We start from the raw sequence: 24,502 nt of genomic DNA on the forward strand, positions 1-24,502 counted from the left end.
TTCAGGACTCCCATCCCTTTCACCAGCAGATAGGAATACCCTAGAAGCCCTGATTTGAGAAGATAAGGTCACATTTGGCATCTTGACAATAAGGTCTGGCAAGGCCTCAAGGCTGTATGGTTTTATTCATGCCTATTACAATTAATTTTACAATTTTTATTAATCCTTTGTTCCAAAACTCAAAAAAGCCTTTTAGTCCTTACTAGATGGGAAGCCATTATCCAGAAACATTCTTGCCACCCATATTTCAGTAATTCCTAAAGAACGTAAGGACCTCAATGAATGTAGTAGCTATTTTTACCAAACTTTTGGTAAACTATCTCCTCCCACATCTACTGAGGCTCATATATCCCAACCAAGCAGGTGGCAAAGGTCAATACACCCTGTGCATTAATATTGACCCATTAGACCTCTCATTTTAAAACACCCTTTCTCCTTCTCTCCTCGGATGCAAAAAAAGTATTAGACTGGGCCAACTGGCAATTTATTCAAGAAAGGATACTGCATATACAGGTTTCACAGCACACAACATTTACTCTACTCTCATGGTGAAGATCAAGACTAATGGTATTTTATCGGACTCATTTTCATTACCAAAGAGATGATGGAGTGGTGTCCTCTTTCTTCATTAATTTTTGTCTTCATCAAGGAACCCCCTCCTCTGTACGATTTGCTCCTCCCAGGACATCCGTGGACTCTCTACACCACCTGGTCACTAAAAGCTTGCAGCATACAAGGAAAACCTCCTCTTTATTTTAATACCCTAAAATGAATCTCCCATCACTTATGGCTCAGCTCCACCGATTTAGCCTACTTTGCAATTAAAAAATCAACGACTATAAATTAGAAGCTTAGAATATCTTTCTCTCAAATTCAGTTGCTTGGCAGCTTTGAACCAACTTCCCTTTTAAAAATTAATCCACCCACATACGGCATTTACATACTAACATTTGTGCAGACTTGTGTAGAAACTTAACTTTAAACCTTTACTACAGACCTTTAAACAATACCTTTCAAAGATTAATGTACTTTCAGGATTCACATACTGCCTTCAAACCCTACACATGGTTTTTTCTTGGGTTTCTCTGGACAAAAATTAACATCCATCCTGATCCGTTCCAAAGGCCAAGGCAGAATGGGGTTTTGAGTTCCAATCCAGTACTAAGAAGTGGCCCACCTAGCTAGGCTATTAGAGTGGTGCATTCCACAACCCCATAAGTATTGAAAACTTTTAGACAAGGATTCCCTCCTCTGCCATTAGGGGGTTTTAATGTTTACTAATGTTAAGCAAATCCTAAAAATCACCCACTATTTGCCCTACTTATGCTGTGGCCCAATATCTCGTTTGCAAAAAAATCTCTTCTACCTCCTCCTTGTTGACCCCCATTTTGGGCTCACCTTCCTTTGAACTTGACTTTACAGATGCTCATTTTCTCACTTTGCTGGATCATTCAGAGCCCTTCATTTCATTAATAACAATTGCTTCCCATCCCATTCAGAGCGCAGGGCATCCTTTGAAGTCTCTTTTGCATTATCTGCCAGCAAAAGACAAGCTTTTCCGCTCACTTACTCTTGACAAGAAGTTATATTTGGACTCGACCCCCTCAAGATATGCATTCTCTCTTGTTTATTCCATCTTGGAAGACATTGGTATGGATTCCCCACCACCATTTATCCAAGTGTGGGAGCGGGTGCATTTTTTACATTATATTAGAATTCTCTTACAAGCACAAAAATCAGTGATTTCTGATAGAATTCAGGAATCCAGATATAAATCACACAAAATTATATAAGCTGTTCCTAGACAGCTCTCCATGGTCCTGTATGTAAATCTCAGGATGGCACTCTCCTGAATATATTCTGGGAGTGCCACCTCACTTACCCCTTCCTGGAGATCTGTTAAGTGAATCTGCTATAAACCTACAGATGAATATGATATGTCCTGCACTATGCTCTTATTTCCAACCCCACAGCTTCTGAACACAAGATATCCCCCTGTATTTTTTTAAATAACAAACATGTCATACTTACCTGCTCTGTGCAATGGTTTTTCACAGAGTAGCCCCAATCATCCTCTTCTTGGGTCTTCCGTCGGTGCTCCTGGTCCCTCCCCTCTGCTGAGTTCCCCCATAGCAAGCCGCCTGCTATGGGGGCACTCATGCATGATCAATCCTGAGCCTGCTCTGTATGTCTATAAGACACACAGAGCATGGCTCAGCCCCACCCCCTGCTCTCTCCTCACTTGCTGTGATTGACAGCAGAGGGAGACAATTGCTCCCACTGCTGTGCCTCAGCCAATGACAAAAGAGAGACCCGGGAGAGACGAGGCTCCCGTGCACAGCGCTGGATCGAGATTGGGCTCAGATAAGTATTAAGGGGGGGTGGGGCTGCACACAAAAGGTTTCTTTTACCTACATGTGAAGGAATTAGCCTTTCAGCATTACCATACCGCCATTTTGTCTCTTAGCCTAAGATCTGCCATTTTAAAGATAAGTATCCATCTTAAGACTTATGTCAGTACTTAAAGATGAATTTGTGTTTTAAGACTGTTTTTTACTTTCGATAAGAGTCTGAGGTTCCTCTTTTCCCTTCAGATGTAACTTCCTTTTTTCCTCTACCTAGCACAAGACTGAAAGTCTGCGGTGGGCTTTTTCCTGTTGCAAGAGTATTAATAACTTTAGCCAGTGTGAAATAGGGAAGTTGTCTACTTTCTATACTAATGCTTGACGCACATAATAATAATTAACATAAATGCCAAATGATTGGGCATTACTGACGTATGTAATATTCTGATTGGTCAATGCATACCTGTCAATTGATTGGTTCTTATATTTCCATGTATTGTTTTAAGTTTCATATATAAGTTTGAACACGGAAGAATAAATTCAGTTCCTTCTGAGATATCACCTTGTGTCTGTGTGCAATTTCCTATATCTCAAAGGGAACTCCGGGCCTGAGGACAGACATTGATCAGGGCCAGGGGACTGACGGGAGTCGGTAGCTACAGGAAGGAACGAGAGGAGCCAATTCCTTTCAATTGGGGGCTCGTGTCCGGGATGAGATAATCATCCTTTTCGGTAAGTAAGATTTTTTGTCATTCTGTCAATTAGTCTGTCTTGCCGGTAAGGCTCTGATTGAAATCTCATGCCCTTAGGTAGCACTGGGCTTCGCGTCTTAAGACGCCAGTGGCCAGGCGCAAAGTGCTGTGGGGAGCACAAGGTCTTTTGGAAAAGACCAGGAGCAGTTTTGGGAACTGCACAGTCTCTTATGAGAAGGGGCTGAAAAGAGTTTCTCTGAGAAGAAACCAGAAAAAGTCCGGGGTTGATCAGTTCTGTCCTGCAACTCTTTGCTTTTCTTCCTATCGCATAGAAGTATAAGATAATTTGTTTGTGTGACACAAGTGCCCAGTTGGTAAGTGTATGGGCCAGCGGTTACTGAAGGTATTGTCAACTTCCGTTGTAAGACGCACCCTTTAGCTAGGCCTTATTGGCTGATGACCTAGAGAAGGTGATAGCATGGTGACACGGAGTTGGGTGCCTATGTGAATGTCTTGTTCAAATTGTGTTGTAGGCTCATTGTTAGAAAAGTGGGAGTTAGACAGAGTCAGGATATTATTAGAAGTATTGTATATCCAGGTTATAATCTCCACTTTTGGTCAACCACTAGAGAAAGACCCAATAAATATCTTAAGTCCAGACATTTTTATAAAGTAAATTGTCATTTGGAAGTTGACCCCTGTTTTTTGGGACAGCCTATAGGACAGATTTGTAACACAGACCTTTGTAAGTGTAAAAATGGGAAGTGGTCAAAGTAAGGATAAACTCCCTCCCCCAAATGTTGGTGAGACATGTAAAGATTATGTAGCCCGTATCTGTGGGACAGATTACTATCTAGTTAACCCCTGGGTGGATAAATTAGCAGACTGGAGTGAATTCATGGGAAGTGTTGACCCGTTCCCCCGTGATGGGAGTAATGATACTTTTCATATGGATATGATTAGGGGTCTCTGTCTGGGGGATAAACAGGCTTTCCCATGGTATAAGGGAGATCCTGTGTGGGATCAGAAATACATGACCAAAGGTGGACAAAATTGGTTAGAATTTGCCCCTCTCTGGTTTCATAGACAAACTGGGAAACAAAATAAAGCCAAAGCTAGAAATGTAGATGCCACTAAAATACATGCATTAGAGTCAGAAATAGACAGACCCACACACCCTCTCATGCCATTCCCTCCCCCATATGTCCCACCTGTCCCACAGCCCACAAAACTTTATCCATCTCTTACTGAAGAAGATATTGATTTTTTAGCCGGACATTATGCAGTCCAACACCCCACTGCACCTCCAGCACCAACACTTCCACAGACCCCTCAAATACCTAGTGCTGTTCACATTTCTACCACACAGCCTAGTACAGTTCAAACTCCCGCAGACTCCCAGGGTGTGGTTCAAAGTTCTACCACACAGGGAGCGACAGGGGGAATAGCTGTTTCTTCAACTACTGAAGCAGATGACTCACTTGTTGCTGAATCCGCTAGTTCAGGCTCTCTGCTGTTCAGAGCAGCTAATAGTCTAGGTATAGTGGACATGCTAAGTCCATCACACACACGCCATAATACCCAATATGATATTGATTCCAATACACAACAGATGCCCTTCATGACAATAGGAGACAATCTATTAAAGAAACCCATTGAGATAGAAGACATAAATAGGATTGTCAAACATTGTCCAAGACCCACTGTTTCTTCAACGGCTACTGTGAGCTATTTGAAGAAAGCATGTAAAGGTAGAAACTACACACAAGAGGATATGCGTCTTATCCTCGATGGAATATTGGGACAAACTTCCCCTTGGAATTGGGGTAATGTTGGGACCATATCCATCCTAGAAGCAGGCGACATTACTGCCACAAATTATAAATTAAACACAGAAGATGGTAGGGACAATATGTGGAGAGAGGTCTCAGAAGAAATGGAACGAGCTTTCCAATCTAGATCCTCCCTCCCTACCGCAGTAGCCTGCAAGCAAAAGTCAGGAGAAACTGTGTTAGATTTTTGGAAAAGGTTTAATGAGACATGGACACAAGAGGCAGGACTGACATTGCAAGACACCATGCATAGTCTACTGATTCAGACTTTCCTGTCCAATCTAAAACCCAGTGTCATGTTAACTGTAAAACAGATGATTTCTGAATGGCCCACTTGTACCAGAGAACAATTTCAATTGAAATTGACTGAGAAAGATGCTGCCGGATGTCTAGAGATACCCAAGGCGGTGGCCACTCATTTTCAGGAAGATCCCTTTCCCCACACAAACCCACCGTACAAGAAAAGGGGGGGTTTCAATAACCGAGGCAGAGGCCGGTTTAGGGGAAGAGGGAGGAATAATAGGGGACGGGACACGGGTTGTTTTAACTGTGGGGCTGAGGATCATTGGAGAAATCAATGTCCATATGAAACTCAGGACCACGCCCAGCATAGCCCCTCCCCAGGCCAACCACAAAGGGACCTCCCACAGCAGAATGTGAGGTTTCCTATCTCTTGGCAGACACAATCACAAAATAAATGAAGGTGCCCAGAAGGTGGTATCCCAGCATTCCCGCTTGTCTCTCACTCTTATAAGGAACAACCCCTTGTATCCTTGCATATACAGGGCAAATTAACCCCATTTTTGTTGGACTCTGGGGCAACTCGTTCGAGTCTGAGTGAGGATTATTATAAGGGAGAGGTAATGAATGCTGAACCTTCTATGGGAATAAATGGGATACTGACCAAGACTTATAAAACACCGCCTCTTCCAATTTTTGACCCCATACAAGGAATCACTCTGCTAGATCACTCATTCAGAATCATACCCAATTGTCCAGTTAATTTGTTAGGGAGAGACCTCCTGGGAGAGTTGAACATCAACTTGAAATCCACAAAGAGAGGCGGTATAGTGGCTCACTCTGCCAAAATGCCAATCATCCCTGCCATGACAATGATTACTAAAGAAGACCCCTCATTTCCTGCTGGAACAATTAATGACAAAGTTTGGGCAAAAAGTGCCTTGGATGTGGGATCCATTTCCTGCACTCCATATAAGGCCACACTGAAGCCATGGGCTCAACCTGTGTTTCACAAACAATACCCTTTGTCAAAAGAAAAGGAGGAAGGAATAGCGCCCATGGTGGAACACTTTCTCAAGGAAGGAGTCCTTGAAGAGGTGATTTCACCATACAACAGCCCAATAAATCCAGTTAAGAAGCCGGATGGCTCTTACAGATTTGTGCAGGACCTGAGGGCCATTAATGATCTTGTGATTCCCATTGCCCCAATAGTGCCTGATGTACCAACACTCATTTCCTCCATCCCAGCTGATGCTGAGTTTTTCACAGTGATTGATCTGACAAATGCATTTTTTTCAATCCCTGTTGCCAAGGAGACACGCCCAATTTTTGCGTTTCATTACAGGAGAAAGACCCTTACTTGGTGTAAATTACCGCAAGGGTATGTAGATTCGCCTGTGGTCTACTCTGTTGTCCTCCAGGCTACCTTAAAGCCATGGACTCCTCGCCATGGTTCAGTATTGGTTCAATACACAGATGATTTGCTTCTCTGTAGTGTTAATCGGGCAGCCAGCCAAGGGGATAGTGTAGATCTCATGAACTGGTTATGTGAATGTGGTCATAAAGTGTCTAAGAAAAAGCTACAATGGTGTCAGAAAACTGTTGAATACCTTGGTTTTGTTCTCACAAAAGGTGAAAGGAAAGTCAGCCACAAAAGAGCTGCGGCTCTTATGGGTCTGCCCCGCCCATTGACCAAGAAAGATATGCTCACCTTTCTTGGTATGATTGGTTACTGCCGCCAATGGATACCTGACTGTTCCTACTATGACAACATTTTGAGACAAGCCACAGGTTCAGAAATGTCAGATCTTGTGAAATGGTCAGATGATATGTGCAATGCTTTTGTGTATCTGAAAAATGCTATGGTAATAGCCCCTGGTCTTGGTCTGCCCGCATATAATCAAATGTTTCATCTGTATGCTAGGGAAAATTGTAAAACTATGGCAGGGGTCCTGGCCCAGGAGCATGGAGGAAAACTCCGCCCTGTTGCTTTTTTCTCAAAAATGGTTCCAGTACAGGTCCAAGGCATGCCTGCGTATCTCAGAGCACTAGCATCATGCGCTATGGTGGTCCAAATGGCTACGTCACTCACTCTGGGACATGAGACCACCTTACATACCACCCACAATGTGTCTATTTTACTCAAGAATATACATACCCAACACATGTCAGCCCAGAGACTTAGTGGATATGAGGTTATATTGTTGTCAAACCCTAAGTTGAGAATAAAATATACCTCTCCCACTTCAGGTCCAGCTCCAATTTTAAATCCCTTATTAGGCTTAAAGGGAGAGCAGGATGAAGTTGTTCCACAGCATGATTGCCTGGAATTGATTCATCAGGACACCTCCCCAAGACAGGATATGTTTTCTGTGGCTCTTCCAGAGGCACAGAATGTTTTTGTAGATGGCTCTTGCTCGAGACCCACTGACACTGTTTACCATGCAGGATATGCGGTGGTGCAGTTGCCAGATAAAGTACTTGAAGCAAAACCCATCCCATACCAGTCAGCTCAGGCCGCTGAGCTGATAGCCCTTACAAGAGCATGTCAGCTTTTTGAGGGTCAGGATGTAAATATTTACACAGATTCCAGATATGCGTTTGGCGTGTGCCACGATTTTGGAATAATTTGGGAAAAGAGAGGATTTATTGCAGCAGATGGAAAATCCATCTCACATTCATCTCTGGTGAAGGCTTTACTCAAAGCCATACAACTGCCAAGATCCCTTGCTATCCTACACTGTAGGGCACACACAAATGAACAAACTGATATTGCAAAGGGAAATGCTCTAGCTGACAAAGTAGCAAAAGAGGCGGCCCTTACCCAGCCTGCCATGATCCAGATGCCAATGCTTACCCCTGAAATGCCACTGTTGGATCAAACATTGCAGGATTTACAGACATATGCTACCTCAGAAGATATTAAGCAGTGGAATGCAGCTGGTGTGACAAAAAATCCACAAACTGGACTTTGTGTCACAGAGGGGAGACCATGCATTCCAAAGGCCAGTGCACCTCTGTTCATCTCACAGTATCATGGAGTAGGTCACAGGGGATGGCAGGTTACATGTGAACTGCTGGATAATGATTTTTTCAATCCTGGCCTTCCCTCTTTGGTAAAATCATATGTGTCTAGATCAGCAATGGGCAAACTACGGCCCGCGGGCCGTATACGGCCCGGCGGACCTTTTAATCCGGCCCGCGGAGCTAGGCTCCCGCAAGGCCAGTGGTCGGCAAGCCGCGGCTCTTTACAAATTTAGATGCGGCTCTCCTGTGTGCCGGGCGCCCGCTCCCCTCCCTCCTCTCCTCCTCTCCCCTCCCTCCTCTCCCCTCCCCTCCTCTCCTCTCGGATGGCCGCCCCCCCTCTCGGATGGCCGCCCCCCTCCCTCCTCTCGGACGTCAGGACTCTGCAGCTGTCAGGATGTAGGCGGGGCAGCGTGACGAACTCCTCTCACAGTCCTCCCTGAAGACCAGAACGGCGCGGGAATACGAGAGGAACGCGCGGACCAAAGGTAAGTGAATTGACACAGGGGGGGGACTTACTATATGGGGGATGAATTACTATATGGGGGACTTACTATATGGGGAATGAATTACTATATGGAGGACTTACTATATGGGGAATGAATTACTATATGGGGGACTTACTATATGGGGAATGAATTACTATATGGAGGACTTACTATATGGGGAATGAATTACTATATGGGGGACTTACTATATGGGGAATGAATTACTATATGGAGGACTTACTATATGGGGAATGAATTACTATATGGAGGACTTACTATATGGGGAATGAATTACTATATGGAGGACTTACTATATGGGGAATGAATTACTATATGGGGGACTTACTATATGGGGAATGAATTACTATATGGAGGACTTACTATATGGGGAATGAATTACTATATGGGGGACTTACTATATGGGGGATGAATTACTATATGGGGGATGAATTACTATGTGGGGGATGAATTACTATATGGGGGATGAATTACTATGGGGGATGAATTACTATGGGGGATGAATTACTATAGGGGGGATGAATTACTATGGGGGACGAATTACTATATGGGGGACGAATTACTATATGGGGGACGAATTACTATATGGGGGATGAATTACTATGGGGGATGAATTACTATATGGGGGATGAATTACTATGGGGGATGAATTACTATATGGGGGATTAATTACTATATGGGGGATTAATTACTATGGGGGATTAATTACTATGCTTACTATGGGGGAATATTACTATACTTACTATGGATGACACATACACATCATTCATCTACTCTTGGTCCGGCCCCCGGGTCCAATATATGAACCCATTGCGGCCCTCAAGTCAAAAAGTTTGCCCACCCCTGGTCTAGATGCATTACATGCATAAGGAATAACCCAAACAATCCTCACATGGCAAGACATGAACACCTGACATACCCATCAACACCTTTTACTCACCTACAGGTAGATTTTACACACATGCCAAAGGAAGGAAAAAGACAAGAATATCTTTTGGTAATTGTGGACATGTTTAGCCGCTGGGTAGAAAGCTTTGTAACCACAAAAGAAGATGCCCAAACTGTAGTGAGGATCCTTACACGGGAAATTATTCCCAGGTAAGGATGTCCACTCCAGATTAATTCTGACAACGGTCCAGCATTTGTGGCCAAGGTATGTCAGGATTTGGTGAAAACACTCAAAATTGAGTGGAAGTTTCACATTCCTTACCACCCTCAGAGCTCAGGTATAGTGGAAATTATGAATAGGACCCTCAAGGATAAAATTAGGAAGGCTACTGGAGGTACCTTTGCAAACTGGAAGAAAATACTGCCTGCAGTTTTGGCAAAGGTAAGGATGACTCCTTCTAAAAAGACAGGTTACTCCCCCTTTGAGGTTCTAATGGGTAGGCCCTTTCCCACTCCCTGGGCCAGACAGCCACTCATGGTAGAAAGAGGGGATTTGGAATTGATTCAGGAGGAATATGTGAGAAAACTTATTGAAACTTTGGACAAGGTTGAAAGAAATGTTGCTCGCACCTTTCCTCTTTCTTCACAGGAACCAACTCACTCTTTCCAAGTCGGGGACCGTGTGGTGATACAAGCCCTCCATAGGAATCGGAAGCAAGAGTATCCCTTTGGGCCCCCCACTTCTGTGATCGCTGTCACCAGGACCGCTGTCCTGACTGAGGATTCCAAGGCCTGGATCCATGCCAGCCGTGTAAAAAGGGTGAACCAAGCCCCTAAGAAGCAAGACAAAGGCAAAGACACAGATACAGAAGAAGAAAAAGGAAGTGAAGCCGGTGTAAAAGTCTTTGAAGAAGATGACCTTTCTGATGCTCTCACAGAACTCTGGGCAGACATTTTGCTTCCTCATACTAGCAGCCCTGACTGTGTTCCTCCCAGTATGGACAATAACTAACTGTATTTATCACCCAGATGATTATGGAGTGATTAAGAGTATATGTAATACCTCCATCCAAGCTAGTGACCCAGATAATGCAGAACCAGTGCACACACAAAACCATAGTACACAACATTCTAGTGTCAGAAAGAAACGAGGTCTAACACGCACTAAGAGAAGGTTGAGAAGAGTGTCCTTTGTACCAGATAAGGGATGGGGGGTACAGGAAACACCAGTCTTGACTACTGAGGATTCAAACCAGACCATAGTGTTTACTCTGACTAAGAACCAGGTGTTTGACCTGACTAAAGTTACTTATGATCTTGGACCTCATAATGTATATATGTGTGGGAAGGATAAGTCATGTGGTGACTGGGAGAATGTATGGTGGACAACAGACCCCCATAAATGGGAGACCAAATCATCTAGAATTTCCCCAGATGACGTAGGCACCTATCAAAGAATCTCTATAGCAAAAGGCCAAGGGAATATCATTTTCACAATAAGGAACCCACAGGTCAGAGATAGTGGGGAATATAGGTTGGGAATAACTGTGTCAGGAACAGACCCCTGGGCCAACCTCATATTACAGGTAAAACCCTCCCCAAGAGTCCATGTCAATACCATAGACAATTCATTCCCCAAAGTTAGGAATCGACTGGATAATGAGGTGACAGGAGTAGTGATGCAATCAGAAGACAGATTAAGCATTGAAACTGGTTACTCTGACAAAAATGAATGGATTGAATGGGTGAGATGGACCACTAAAAGTAAGGGACAGGGAGACTGTGTTTCATGTGCCAATCCCCGCCCCCTACTTGCCACAGTTCCTTTGTTAGAAGAAGAAACTAATATGTCCTGCCTAATTAGAATGTATAAAGATAACATCACTGAGAAGGAATGTTCTGATTTTGTTAAGAAGTTCCCTGTTACCGGATTACGAAATTTACCTTTGGCCTCTAAACCGGTACCAGGAAATTTTACCTGCTTTGAACATGATGATGCTAAGGGTAAAGATTTAGGTACATTCCCACCTAATTACTGTGTTAAGACCATCCGCACCTCCGCAGAAGGCTACCGGAAGGAATGGTTTCAGGACCACCGGCAGCAACTGTCAGATGTGTGGTGGCTGTGTGGAGATATGAGACTCAGAGCCAGACTCCCCAACAGATGGAAGGGAAGCTGCGCTCTGACCCATCTTCTCATGCCTTTCTTTATGATCAAGGTAGAAGATGGGATAAGAAGCTTGCCCATCTTGGAAAAATCCAGATCTAGAAGGTATAAAAGAAATGCACCCCGTGGTTCCTTTGATAATAGAGTTTACATAGATGCTATAGGTGTACCAAGAGGAGTCCCTGATGAATTTAAAGCTCAGGACCAGATTGCTGCAGGGTTTGCCTCTATTGCTATATGGGTACAGCCTAACAAAAATGTGGATTGGATTAATTACATTTATTATAATCAACAAAGGTTTGTTAACTATACTAGAGATGCTCTAAAGGGGGTCTCTGCCCAACTTGATGCAACATCCCTTACTGCTTGGCAAAACCGCATTGCTCTTGATATGTTATTAGCTGAGAAAGGAGGGGTATGTAAAATGTTTGGTTCCTACTGCTGTACTTTTATTCCCAATAACACCGCTCCTGATGGAAGCATTACTAGAGCCCTTCAAGGCCTCCAAATGTTGTCTGAAGAATTGGCTGAAAACTCAGGAGTAGAAAATCCACTAGCTGGTTTATTTGAAAATTGGTTTGGTAGATGGGGAACTCTGATGAAAACTATGCTGATTTCTATAGTAATGGCTGCTGCAGTATTAACTCTGTGTGGTTGCTGTTGTATCCCCTGCATCCGAGGTTTAATGCAGAAACTTATTGACGCCACCATTACTAGAACCATGTGGAATCAGTATCTTGATAAAGGACCTACTAAGGGCCCCAGGTACCAACCTGTAAAAAAGGTGTAAGGTCACGTGCGTGACCTAAGAGGGGGTTTGAAGGAATTAGCGTTTCAGCATTACCATACCGCCATTTTGTCTCTTAGCCTAAGATCTGTCATTTTAAAGATAAGTATCCATCTTAAGACTTATGTCAGTACTTAAAGATGAATTTGTGTTTTAAGACTGTTTCTTACTTTCGATAAGAGTCTGAGGTTCCTCTTTTCCCTTCAGATGTAACTTCCTTTTTTCCTCTACCTAGCACAAGACTGAAAGTCTGCGGTGGGCTTTTTCCTGTTGCAAGAGTATTAATAACTTTAGCCAGTGTGAAATAGGGAAGTTGTCTACTTTCTATACTAATGCTTGACGCACATAATAATAATTAACATAAATGCCAAATGATTGGGCATTACTGACGTATGTAATATTCTGATTGGTCAATGCATACCTGTCAATTGATTGGTTCTTATATTTCCATGTATTGTTTTAAGTTTCATATATAAGTTTGAACACGGAAGAATAAATTCAGTTCCTTCTGAGATATCACCTTGTGTCTGTGTGCAATTTCCTATATCTCAAAGGGAACTCCGGGCCTGAGGACAGACATTGATCAGGGCCAGGGGACTGACGGGAGTCGGTAGCTACAGGAAGGAATGAGAGGAGCCAATTCCTTTCAACATGCATATGCAGTGGACCATAAACAACCATAAACTGAACCATAAGCAACCTTGCAACAATCCACCAAAGATTAATATCCTCCTCTCATCTTCCTCTCCAATATTCCCTCTTACTCTTAACCGGCCTATGTAACTCTGAACAGTCTAAGGTTATTAAAAGTGGACCCCAAGGTTCAGTGTTGAGCCCCTTACATTTATAAATGATATAGGGTCTGGAATTAGTACCAGTTTAGTGTTTGCAGATCACACCAAGCTATGCAGTGGAATTACTTCCTTAGAGGATGTCTCCAACTTACAAGCTGACCTCCATGAATTATATAATTGGGCAACTATGTGGCAAATGAGGTTTAATGTTGATAAATGTAAATTTATGCACTTGGGAGCTAAGAACATGCATGCATGATACACACCAGGAGGAGAACAGCTGGGAGAATCAATGGTGGAGAAGGATCTAGGTATTCTGGTAGATAATAGATGTCAATATCATGCAATGTGAAGCTTAAGTTTCTAATGCTAGCAAAATACAGTATTTTATTAAAAGAGGCATGGGGGTGGGAGAGGGAGAGGTATGGGGGAGGGATAGGGAGAGGTATAGGGGGGGGGGGAGAGGGAGAGGTATGGGGGGGGAGAGGGAGAGGTATTGGGGGTGGGGAGAGGGAGAGGTATAGGGGGGGAAAGGGAGAGGGAGAGAGAGAGAGAGAGAGGGAGGGAGAGAGAGGGAGAGAGAGATTTTTCCTTGTACAAATCACTAGGAAGACTGAAGATGATTAGTAATCTGAAATATGCAGTTTAGTTTTGTGCACCAGTTCACAAAAAGGATAAGGAGAAGTGGAGAAAGTGTAGAGAAGGGCAAACAAACTGATAACAGGCATGGAGGAGCTCAGCTATACAGCTATAAGGAAAGGTTAGCTGAATGTATTCTTTCTTGAGAAGAGACATTTAAGGGGGATATGATCACCATGTACAAATACATACTGTAAGTGGTCCATAGTGAACTTGGTGTACAGTTATTCACTTTCAGGTCTTTATAGAGGGCAAGAGGAGGAAAAGCAATTTAACCTTTACATACAGAAGGCTTCTTCACAGTAAATGTGGACTAGACTTCCTGAAAAACTGGTTCTGGCCAGCTAAGTAGATTGCTTTAAAAAAGTGCTGGATGCATTCCTAAATGGACAAAATATAACTGTATACTAATATTTAGAGGCAATAACACCAGGGGTAGTTGATCCGGAGAATATCCAATAGCCTCATTGGGGATCAGGAAGGATTTTTTTTCACTCACCTGAAGGAATTGGATCATACTCTATTGGGTTTGTTTGCTCTGGATCAACAGTGGGTATAGGATTGTGAAATTTGAGGTTTTTTGTGTGTTTTGTTTTCTTTGGCTGAACTAGGTGGACTAGTGTCTTTTTTCAAGCCAACTATTTATGTAATATTTAATTTATGGGATTTTCTTTTGGCATAAAGTCATCTTTTTGTTTAGAGACAGAATTTGCTGTAGTCAATTTTTCTCCTTTTATGTGCTGTAAATGTGTATTTATTATGTTTTTATTTTATGTTTACTGTGGGTTCCAGGACACAGAACCAATCTATGGTGCTTCAGAATTGTGTTGAAATACCTGCACAGTCCTGCAGAATCTGTGATGCCTGGGGGTTATGGTATTTAACAAATAATTTCTGCATGGTAAACACCAACATATGGAATCTCATACACTGACTTGTTCTTATACACTTGCGTTCCCAGTGCATTTATTTAAACAGCACTGGGAGGACAGCTATTCATCTTGGTGATATTTTAAAATGGCAAACAAATATCATCAGCTCCAGGGGGGAATCAGGGTTTCAACATGGAACTCCTGGCTATTAGTGACAGTGGGCATTCAACACTAAGTCCAGGAGCTAAAAAAGCTCCTGGGCTTTCAATGCTTATACAGATCACTTATTAGGCGCACCCTGTAGATGCAAAGCAAACACTATACTTATGCATAGTGCACAACATCACAAATGATGTCACTGCACTACCTGTCAGTACGAAGGCTCAGTCAGAATTGTTGCAGTTTTGTTCAGCGTCTCCCTACAGCGGTAAATCACTTCTGTAGCTTATTGCAGCCAGCAATAGATCACTATTAGAAGTGACCTGCTGCTGCACAAATGCATTGTGGGTCTGGATTTGGTCAATGGAGTCCACAAAAAGTGTAATATATATGTGCGTATTGTCCCTCACTTCAAGCTTTACCATTACATTATGTGACTTAAGGCTCTGTTCACACTTGTGCAATTTCAGATGTCACTTGAGTTGCACAGAATTACATGACAATAGAAATCAAATTGTTTTTAATGGTGCCTGTTCACATCAATACAACTCTGAATGGTCTGAAATTGCAAAAGTTCTACTTTGGTGTGATTCCAGCATATATTGGCCCCATAGAATATGCAAACCACTTCAAAGTAGCATCCAAGTTGCACTACAAAATTGCACTGAAATAAAAATAAAAGTCAGATCACAGCAGTGTAAACATGGCCTAAAAGTCACACTAACATGAAATAATTGAAATCCGCAGACTGCTAGATTTTGAGATAAATACATAAAGGGGAACAATTTATGTAAATGTTGTATTGGGAGAAAGTACAGGTAAATGCATTTTTTCAAATTGTTTACTATATATTCCCAATGAAAACCAAGCAAATAAAAAATGTATGTATTCAATCTATAATATGTTAGGGTGGACTACAAAACAAAAAAAATGCTGAAATGAGAAAAGAAGTTTGGTACTCAGTAGCATTTAGGAAGAAATGACTTAGGGATTGCTAAACTTTTGGGTAATAATTTTTTTACAGTCTCAGTTATTGACAGCCATGTGCACTTAATGTGAATTAATTCCTATATGTAATGTACAATTAAAACTGCAAACAGCAGATAGGTAAAAAAAACAACAAAGAAAGTAAAATACCACTTGGATGGTACAGTATATGTTCAGATATTGGGGTTTATATTCCACAGCAAACCACCCGTGATAATGAATTTTGCATACTGTATATACACTGTAACCTGTGCATGCATTTATTCATGAAAAATATAGCTGGAACTTATAATTTCAAAACATCTAAAAGTTACTTTTCAGTTATGGGTTAAAGATTATTTGCTTGGCAACCTCACTTGGAAATTCTCCAGTTCTCCACTCATCATGGTAGCCACCTCTGTTATAATTATTTTACTGTCTAACTATAACTAATTGACATTTATCTTGGGTCTGCTGGCTCTTTAACACATGATATCCTGTTAACTGTCAGAGTGCTCCATGGCCTTAATTCATCAAGCAGCAATGGCATCTAAGTGAAGATACTGGCAACTGCCCCCGGTTTATCTTCCTCCCAGTAACTACTAACTAGGCACTTTTCACACTCCCATTGACATCTGGACTAGTATTTTATTCTAAGGTATGCATATGTTAATTTATTTCTTGAGAACCAGTAAAGTTTCCCACTGCCAGTTTAAACCTTGAACTACTGTGGACTCTTGCATCCTGCACAAATGCCCCCCCCCCCCTCTGCCAACAGTCTCCTATTCTGGTGACAACTGTCTAAGAGGAGATATCCCCTTACATGAAGAGATCTCTTCATACTTCATACTTTGTTGTGTTTCTAGGAGGAGAGCAAAGGAAAAAATAAAAAGACTGTGCTTTCAGCTTTCTATGGGTTTTGTAATCTAAGATCAGGGTCTAAAGCTTGAAGGCTTCAAAGTGTCTTAGGTAAGATGAAGGCTTCAATCCTGTTTCCGAGTCTTGCTGGAGACCTGTATGCCGTGTGAGTGCATAGGTATACAGATTCATTATCCACGAGGCCTGACCATAGCCAAAAGCTCCCATTTGCAGACAGAGCCTTTGTTTGGAGATAGTTGTCTGCTCCAGCTAGGAGAGGTACCCACTCGCGAGACATAACTCCATGTTAGAGAGATTCTCTTCCCACAGGACTGCGAGAGTTGGGACAGCTGAGTGAGTCTGCAGGACTGAGAGAGCTGTAGCAACTAGTGAATCTAGGGGACTGGTGAGAGTCTGTAAACCCCTGGAAGAGTGAAAGAGGTTATTTGGAGAACCCCCATTTGAGATGCCAGGAGTGGGCCTGTGTAGCTGGGTGTTGAAAAAAGACTGAGAGATAAAGAGCTGGGAGCTAGGACTACAAACGAAGTCAGGTGGCTTGGTATTTTCTGTTATCTGTTTTTGCTGAAGACACAGCAAATCGTATCACCACCTATAGGAAAGCAGCTAACTCTCCATCTTGACCTCTAATTTTGGAAGGTCAAGCAGTGCTTAGAATGGTCCACTCCATGAATGTTGCTCCAATTTCAACTGAACCTCACCAGATAACATCAAATCTCACAAGCAGAAATCCAGCATATAAATTCAAAGAAATGAGACAAACTCACAACAATGAAAGTATCCCTTTAAAATATTTATTAAGAAATAAAACCATATGCACTCACAAATTTCAAGTGTATATCAGCACTACTCAGACACTTCAGTGTAAGAGAATGCCAACAGGCATGAAAGCAAGGTAGGTCTCTCAATGTTCATGGGCGTCGGGATGTCACTAAGACTTGCCCTATGTATAAATAAATGTTGGGATTTCACACACTGTTCAGCCATAGGAGGACTGGTTTCAAACACAATAGGTAAGGCAGTGACCACAGCAACACCACAAAAAGAAGGGGCAAATAACAATCCACTACTTCACCCAATTAGGTGTGGATCACTGTACCCCAAGGACATATTTAAGAAAAAGTTTTTAGGGGAGAGTCCCTAAAAAAAAAAAGGGAGATACTAGATGATAGGGTTGATTTTGCACTCTCCAGTTTTATTAAATCAACTCTAGCATGTCTATGCATTTCCCTTTCTTCTGTGACCATCTCTGTAGGCAGCTAACATGTGACTTAGCATTCCTGCTTTCCTAGAGATGTGAGTCTGCACTTTACCCACAAGGTGGTGCTACATCTATAGAAATTAAACCATCAGCACCAATAGGAAAAAACATCTTCAAAATGCAGGATTCTGGAATTTACATAACTCTTTATCGCTCTTTATTTACATATGTTATCTTTCCAAAGAGAAGCATATGCTGAGTACAAATCATTCTTTTGGGGGCTCATTTGCATATTACGGATTTAGGCAAATTTCAGCAGGTGCAAAAATTCACCAAGATATGTTAGTATATTTTCACAGCATGGTTATACAAATGTGTATCTATACAATATAAACTACCAATTTTTAGCTGAATCTAGAATTCTTTTTTAATCACTTCAGCTTCCACACATCTCTTAAGAATTGAAGCATGTTATACATTTCAGCTATGGGCCTACTGATTTGGCAAAAAATGTGTTCTTACTAAAGTAACACATTTTTAATTAATTCATGATCTAACTTAATGGAAATTCAGATTTGCCACATGGAAAAAGAACCACAACTTCAGATTTATCAAATTATAATCAGATGTTCCAGATTGGGTGCCAAGGATTAGAAATTCCTTAAGGATAAATTCACCTTTATGGGAAAAAACAATAAATGCACATATTTTTGCTGGGAAAAAAAGTGCATTTAATATTTTTTCGAGCAGAAGACTGAAAAGCATTGCACCCACAGTCAATAGATCAAGGGTGCAATGTGGGCTCCTGCAGACATGCCCCCCAGCTTTCAGCTCGTACCTCTGTATGGGCTGTTTGGAAGCCAGAATACATGTTAAAGGACTACGAGAGTGCTCATCAGCTCCTTCCCAGTACCACTGAAACTACAAGTCCATCTGCCGCAGTGGCAGACAGTACTTGTATTTTGTTAATTCCCAGGAAACTATGAGTGAATGATGTGGCTGCATTGGCAGAGCCCTGCATGGACACGCTCTTTTCAAAAGGTCACTTTTTGAAAAGAGTGTGGCCATGCGGGGCACCGCCCATGACAGCAGGCTGGGGTTCTTCCCCTTCACACCTGCTGTCACAGCAAGCTCATGGCAGCAAACAAGTGCAGCTGTGAGCTTGGTGTTGATTTTACCAGGCAGAGAAGGCCTTCAGATAAAAGTTATCCAGGCAGAGCCACATGATCACTTTTATTGGGCTCTGAAGGTGTGCCCTCTCTCAGTGGCAGCACCCACGATAGTTCACAGGTTCTCTCATTTCTCCAGAGAGCCTGAGACTGCAGGAAACTGCATTGAGAGCAGGAGGTGATCAAGGAACCTCCATTCCACAATCCTCCCTGTGATTAATGAACCCAGAAATGACATGTATTATATCAATTCTGGGTTAGGAACTGTCATTCTTCGGCTATTGTAGCCAGGGATGCAGCTAATGAAGTACAATCTGTACTTTATCAGCTGCATGGGAGAGCAGAAGAGACATTGGGGATCCAAAAGACCTCTGGTGTCTCCAAAAAGAAGACCTGTCACCTGCCCAATACTAACATATATGGGGCTTGTTATCCCCTTTGTGATAGCAAATAAATTACATTTAGGAATATATACGCTCTCCCTGTGTATATACACAAATTCAAAAGTGTTTCTAGGTATTTGTAAACAGCAACTGTAAAGCACATCTGAGATATTGCCATGAAACCAGTGCTTCTCAACCTTTTTCCAGTCACAGTGCCATTGGAAAGTATTTCCAATTCCAAGACTTGGAATCAGGGAAAGTGGGCAAAATCATGCATGTTCCTGACACGCAGACAAACACGCTGCTCTTTAGCAGATGCCCAGGGGTGCTATTACTCCCACGCACTGGCAAATGCGGTGCATTTTTGGTGTGGCACAATTTTTTAAAAAAAAAAAAGGTTGGGGATTTCTTTCCCTACTTTTCTGTGGATAGGGCAGCCCATTGAAATGAATGGGCTCCCCTACCTGCAGCAAACAGCTACACAAATGTGAATCAAGGGCTTGTTCACATGTGAGGTTGGCGGCGGTAAAACAAGAAACAAGACACTTTCTATTTCTGTGGAACGTCTAGACAAAAAAGGCATTATGTATGAACATGGTCCTAAATAAAAGTAGAGTTACCAGACATTCGGCAATTCTTCTGTGTTCTACCAAAAATGGTATGCCTGTGCAGCCAAACATGGCTGCCCACAGGTACTCTATTTCCTGTTTCCACTGTTGTTGTTTGAGTAAGCAGTAGAGCCCCGCTGAACTCTGCCCTGTCCCACCTCTGTCCTGCCCTGCCACCACCCATCCACCTATCCCCCATCATGCATGGCCCCGACTCTGTCCCTCAATGTTCACGTTCACCAGCTAGGCACATCACTTCTGGAAATGATGCCACTAGGAGGAAACAGATATGCCCACCAGCCGCCCTGCCTATATAAACTCACATGACAACAATGTTTTTTAATGTTTCAGATTTGAACCTGGGGGGAAATAATGCTGGTTATACTAAACCTTTTGTGATAGGATATAGAGGCACATTTCAGATTATGTGCAGATAAAAGGTCTTCAAATGATGCTTGGAAACGTACAAACATGTCCACATCTAATGTTATGAGCAGTCATTATCATTAAGTCCACCCAGTGATCACTGTCAGGGCCCAATTTGACAATGTGGTGTTTTATAAGCCACACAGTAGCTAAATGGTTAGCACTTCCACCTGGCAGTACTAGGGTCATCGGCTTGAATCCCAACCACGGCACCACCTAACTGGAGTTTGCATTTTCTCCCTGTGCCTGCGTGGGTTTCTTCCGGGTACTCCGGTTTCCTCCCACATTCCAAAGACATGCTGGTAGGTTAATTGGATCCTGTCTAAATTGGCCCTAGAATGTGTATGTATGAATGTAAGTTAGTGACCTTAGATTGTATGCCCCTTGAGGGTTATTGACTGATGTGAATGTACAACATATATGTAAAGCGCTGCATAAATTGATGGCGCTATATAAGTACCTGAAATAAATAAAAATAAAATTTATAAACACATTCTAGTCTTTGAATTTTCTTTGTTCATTCTTTTGATTAGCCTTTTTTTACTGTCTGATAAAATATAACAGTATATTCTCCAGCTCAGTGGTATAACAAAGGCACTTTTTACATAACAAGTATCAATGAAATGGCAATAACTTGGTAATGCTAGGTATTGCATCCTTCTGCATCTAAGAAACACACTCTAGAGCAGCTAATGTTCAATTTTAGATTCTTTTGATTTAAAGACTATTTTTTGCTTGAGTCCTTGAAGCATTGCTGTTCACTAGTATTAATTACTAATAATTATTTTGAAAATTTCTAAATTTAATTTACAAAATTGTTAGTCTCAGTCTAAAGACAAATCCACAATAATTAAAATGATTAAAATTACTTAAAATCTGAGTGATATAAACCTTAGAATAATTCAATGACCATTGTTGCGTACTAAGTTCTTCTTAACTGGGACTGATTCATTTTCCATTTCTTTTCTTTTTTTTTTTAATTTCCCAACACAATGCCAAATAAGCCTACCTTGTGCTACTGTAGAATTCTGTGACAGGCTTCCATAACTCAAAGCAGAATTATGAGGCTCACTCACTAGCAGATCACATCAAAAAATTATTAGTGGCTGTCATGGTCATCAGCCTCAAATCTCAGTGTATAATATTGGCTCCTATTGAAACACATATCTAGTGAAACATATATCTAAACACCATACATACCTGTGAACCAGTGGAATACCTCCCAGGAGCTTGAGAGCTAGATGTTTTGTTTGAACCAATTGAGTTATCCATACTTTTTCCACTACAGCAATGGGTTCGCAAACATTTGCCATATTCTTTCCGCACCTAAGAGAAAATTTAAAAAATTAACTTTTCCATAAATCATATGCAGTCTGCCATGTAAATTAAAAGTGGTTGTGTCATTTCAAGTTATACAATCAATGCACATAAAAGTATTTTACATATGTTTTCATTTAATTATGCAATGAAAGAACATTTTAAAGGATAAGTTCACATTTTCAAAAAAAAAAAAGAAAAATTGCAAATTTTTTTGCAGAGCATTGAACCCACAATCAGCAGATCATAGGTGCAATCTCAGGCTCCTACACACTCTCAGGATAGCTGTCTGCCTGTACCTTGTATAGCAGACAGTTACCTGAGAGCAGGAAGATCAATGGATTATGATAGCACTCACCAGCGCCCTTGTAGTTCATTGAGAACTACAAGCCATCAGATGCAATGGCTGATGGTATTTGTAGGCATTCATACACAGGATGCAATAGAAAGACAAGCGCCATCTGGGTGTAGTAGTAAAACAACCAATTTAATGAAATAAAAGCAATTCACTCACAAAGGTAAGGTAGTCAATAGGCATGAGTAAAACGGACTGCCATCAGTCCGGACCATGATGGTAATTGCTGTGAACCGGCTGCCTGGCTGTTCTGGACGCTCCCAGGGCTTCCTGGTCGGCGTGGAATGCAGCCGAAGGTGGAAGTGACGTCAATGACCGGAAATGGTGCCCAAAGATGGCGACGAGTTGGGGAGCATGCACTCCTTCTTCAGGCCTTCAGAACTACAACCGTGGTCCAGGACCCCTACTGATGGCCATCCCTTTTACTCATACCTAATGACTACCTTGCCTTTGTGAGTGAATTACTTTTATTTCATTAAATTGGTTGTTTTACTACTACACCCAAATGGCGCTTGTATTTCTCTTGCATCCTTGACAGAGTCTTCTCCTGCTCTTACTATGGACTATGCTCTTATTATGGACTATCTCCCCTATTAGCAATATTATCGGTGACACCTAGTAGCCCTCAATTGTATCCATTGCATTCATACACAAAAAACTATTGTTTTTTGTCAGTTTTGATTTTTTAAAATATATTTGTATAATCTGTTATAAACTGACACTTGAAAAATGGTTATTTCCACCAAAGGCTTCACACACTTAAAGTTCGCCTATTTCATGTTTAAGGGTGGAACATGTAACATGTTCCAGCTCCTGCCCCCTCTCCCATCGATCCCTCCCTCCCTGTAACAGTGGACTTGTAGGTTCAATAACTTGGGGGGAGGAAGCGCTGATGAGCATTCTCATAGTCCAAGGACATGTCTGCAGGAGCCCACATGGTAACCATGATCTACTGATTGCATGTGAAATGCTTTTCAGGCTCCCACAGGAAAAAATAACAAATGCCCATTTTTTTCCTGCAAAAATATGTGCATTTATTATCCTATAACCTGGCACTTTTGTCAGGTAAGAGCTGGAGTTCACATGGGCACATTTATATTTTTGTTCACAAGGCATCCGCGCTTCCACAAGACACTTGCATTGTGGTGCACTGCACTACATAAAATCATATTGGTGCCATTTTCAGGCTTGTAAAAACATTTTATTCTATCTGTTCAACAACTGCAAACAAAAACAAAATAGTTCATCCATCCAGAAATCATTGCTTCTTGCTATCTATGTGGACTGCAAAACACCTCCATTGTTATTGAGAAGATAGGGAAGTAATATGCAGTCCTAACACATTACTTGTCCTGGGGTGACAATGCAGCTTAGTATAGTTGTCACCCTAGTACAGAAAGTGTGTTATATGGCAATATTACCAAGTTAATATAAAGGAAAAATGTGAAAAAAAAACAAATATAGCCACCATGGACATGTAAGCTGCAATACTAATAACTTTTGTTCTTGGGTTTAAATATGCCTTAGCACAACACACATTTGTTAACAACAAACTGGCATTGAGTGAATAGGCCCATAAGGTCCTCATAAATAAAAAAGAAAAGAAAGAAACAAAAGAAATAGACAATCTGAATACAACCTGGGTATTTGGCACCATTTTATATACAGCACTTACAGGAATCACTATGTGTGCTCAAAAAAAACTCTAAGAACCCAAAATATCTTTATTCAGTATTAAGTTTATGAAGGTTTATGGTGTTGAGAGCCATGAAAAATAATACACATTATAGATTTACCTTCTTTTGTAGAACACAGTGGAAAATGAATATAAACATTCCCTGAAGACAATTAAAAATTGTGAACAGATAAGCCATAATGACTGTGCTCTCGTTGATATACATTAATCCAAAGGCCCAGGTAAGTCCCAGAAGGCAGAGAAGTGCTATTGCACCTATAACCCATGATCTGTAAAGAAACAATCACACAAACTGTAGACTGAGTTTATCCATCAAATCACACATTTGATTTTTTACAATAAACTGCTAAATGATTTTGATCTGTGTCTGCATTTGATGTCATTGTATAACAGTTTTACTGTAAGATTCAAACTAATACTAAAACTTTTTCATTAAGGTTACTTTTGATACTTTTTACAAACAAAAAGCAGTTAAGAAGAGATGCAGTTACTTCCACGGGTTTGAGCAAATTATTATATTTATGGATTTGCCAAACAATAAATCTGTAATATATGGAGAA

The 24,502-nt window shown here is 41.5% G+C and overlaps 1 protein-coding gene across 16 annotated transcripts in view; it reads right to left on the reverse strand.

Annotated features, from left to right (window-relative positions):
- The window catches only part of ADGRL3 (adhesion G protein-coupled receptor L3), a 1,097,183-nt gene that overhangs the window by 240,230 nt on the left and 832,451 nt on the right, over positions 1-24,502 (reverse strand). For all 16 annotated transcript variants that reach the window (XM_089687883.1, XM_089687880.1, XM_089687882.1 and 13 more), the window contains 2 exons: positions 24,043-24,211; positions 21,775-21,900 (listed from right to left, as the gene is read on the reverse strand). In XM_089687883.1, the coding sequence (XP_089544009.1) occupies positions 21,775-21,900; positions 24,043-24,211 (295 nt within the window). The remainder of the gene's footprint in view (positions 1-21,774; positions 21,901-24,042; positions 24,212-24,502) is intronic.

The sequence above is a fragment of the Staurois parvus genome, unplaced genomic scaffold (genome assembly GCF_062004578.1).
Source record: "Staurois parvus isolate SC_StPar_1 unplaced genomic scaffold, SC_StPar_1.0 ptg000439l, whole genome shotgun sequence".
Lineage (NCBI taxonomy): Eukaryota > Metazoa > Chordata > Amphibia > Anura > Ranidae > Staurois > Staurois parvus.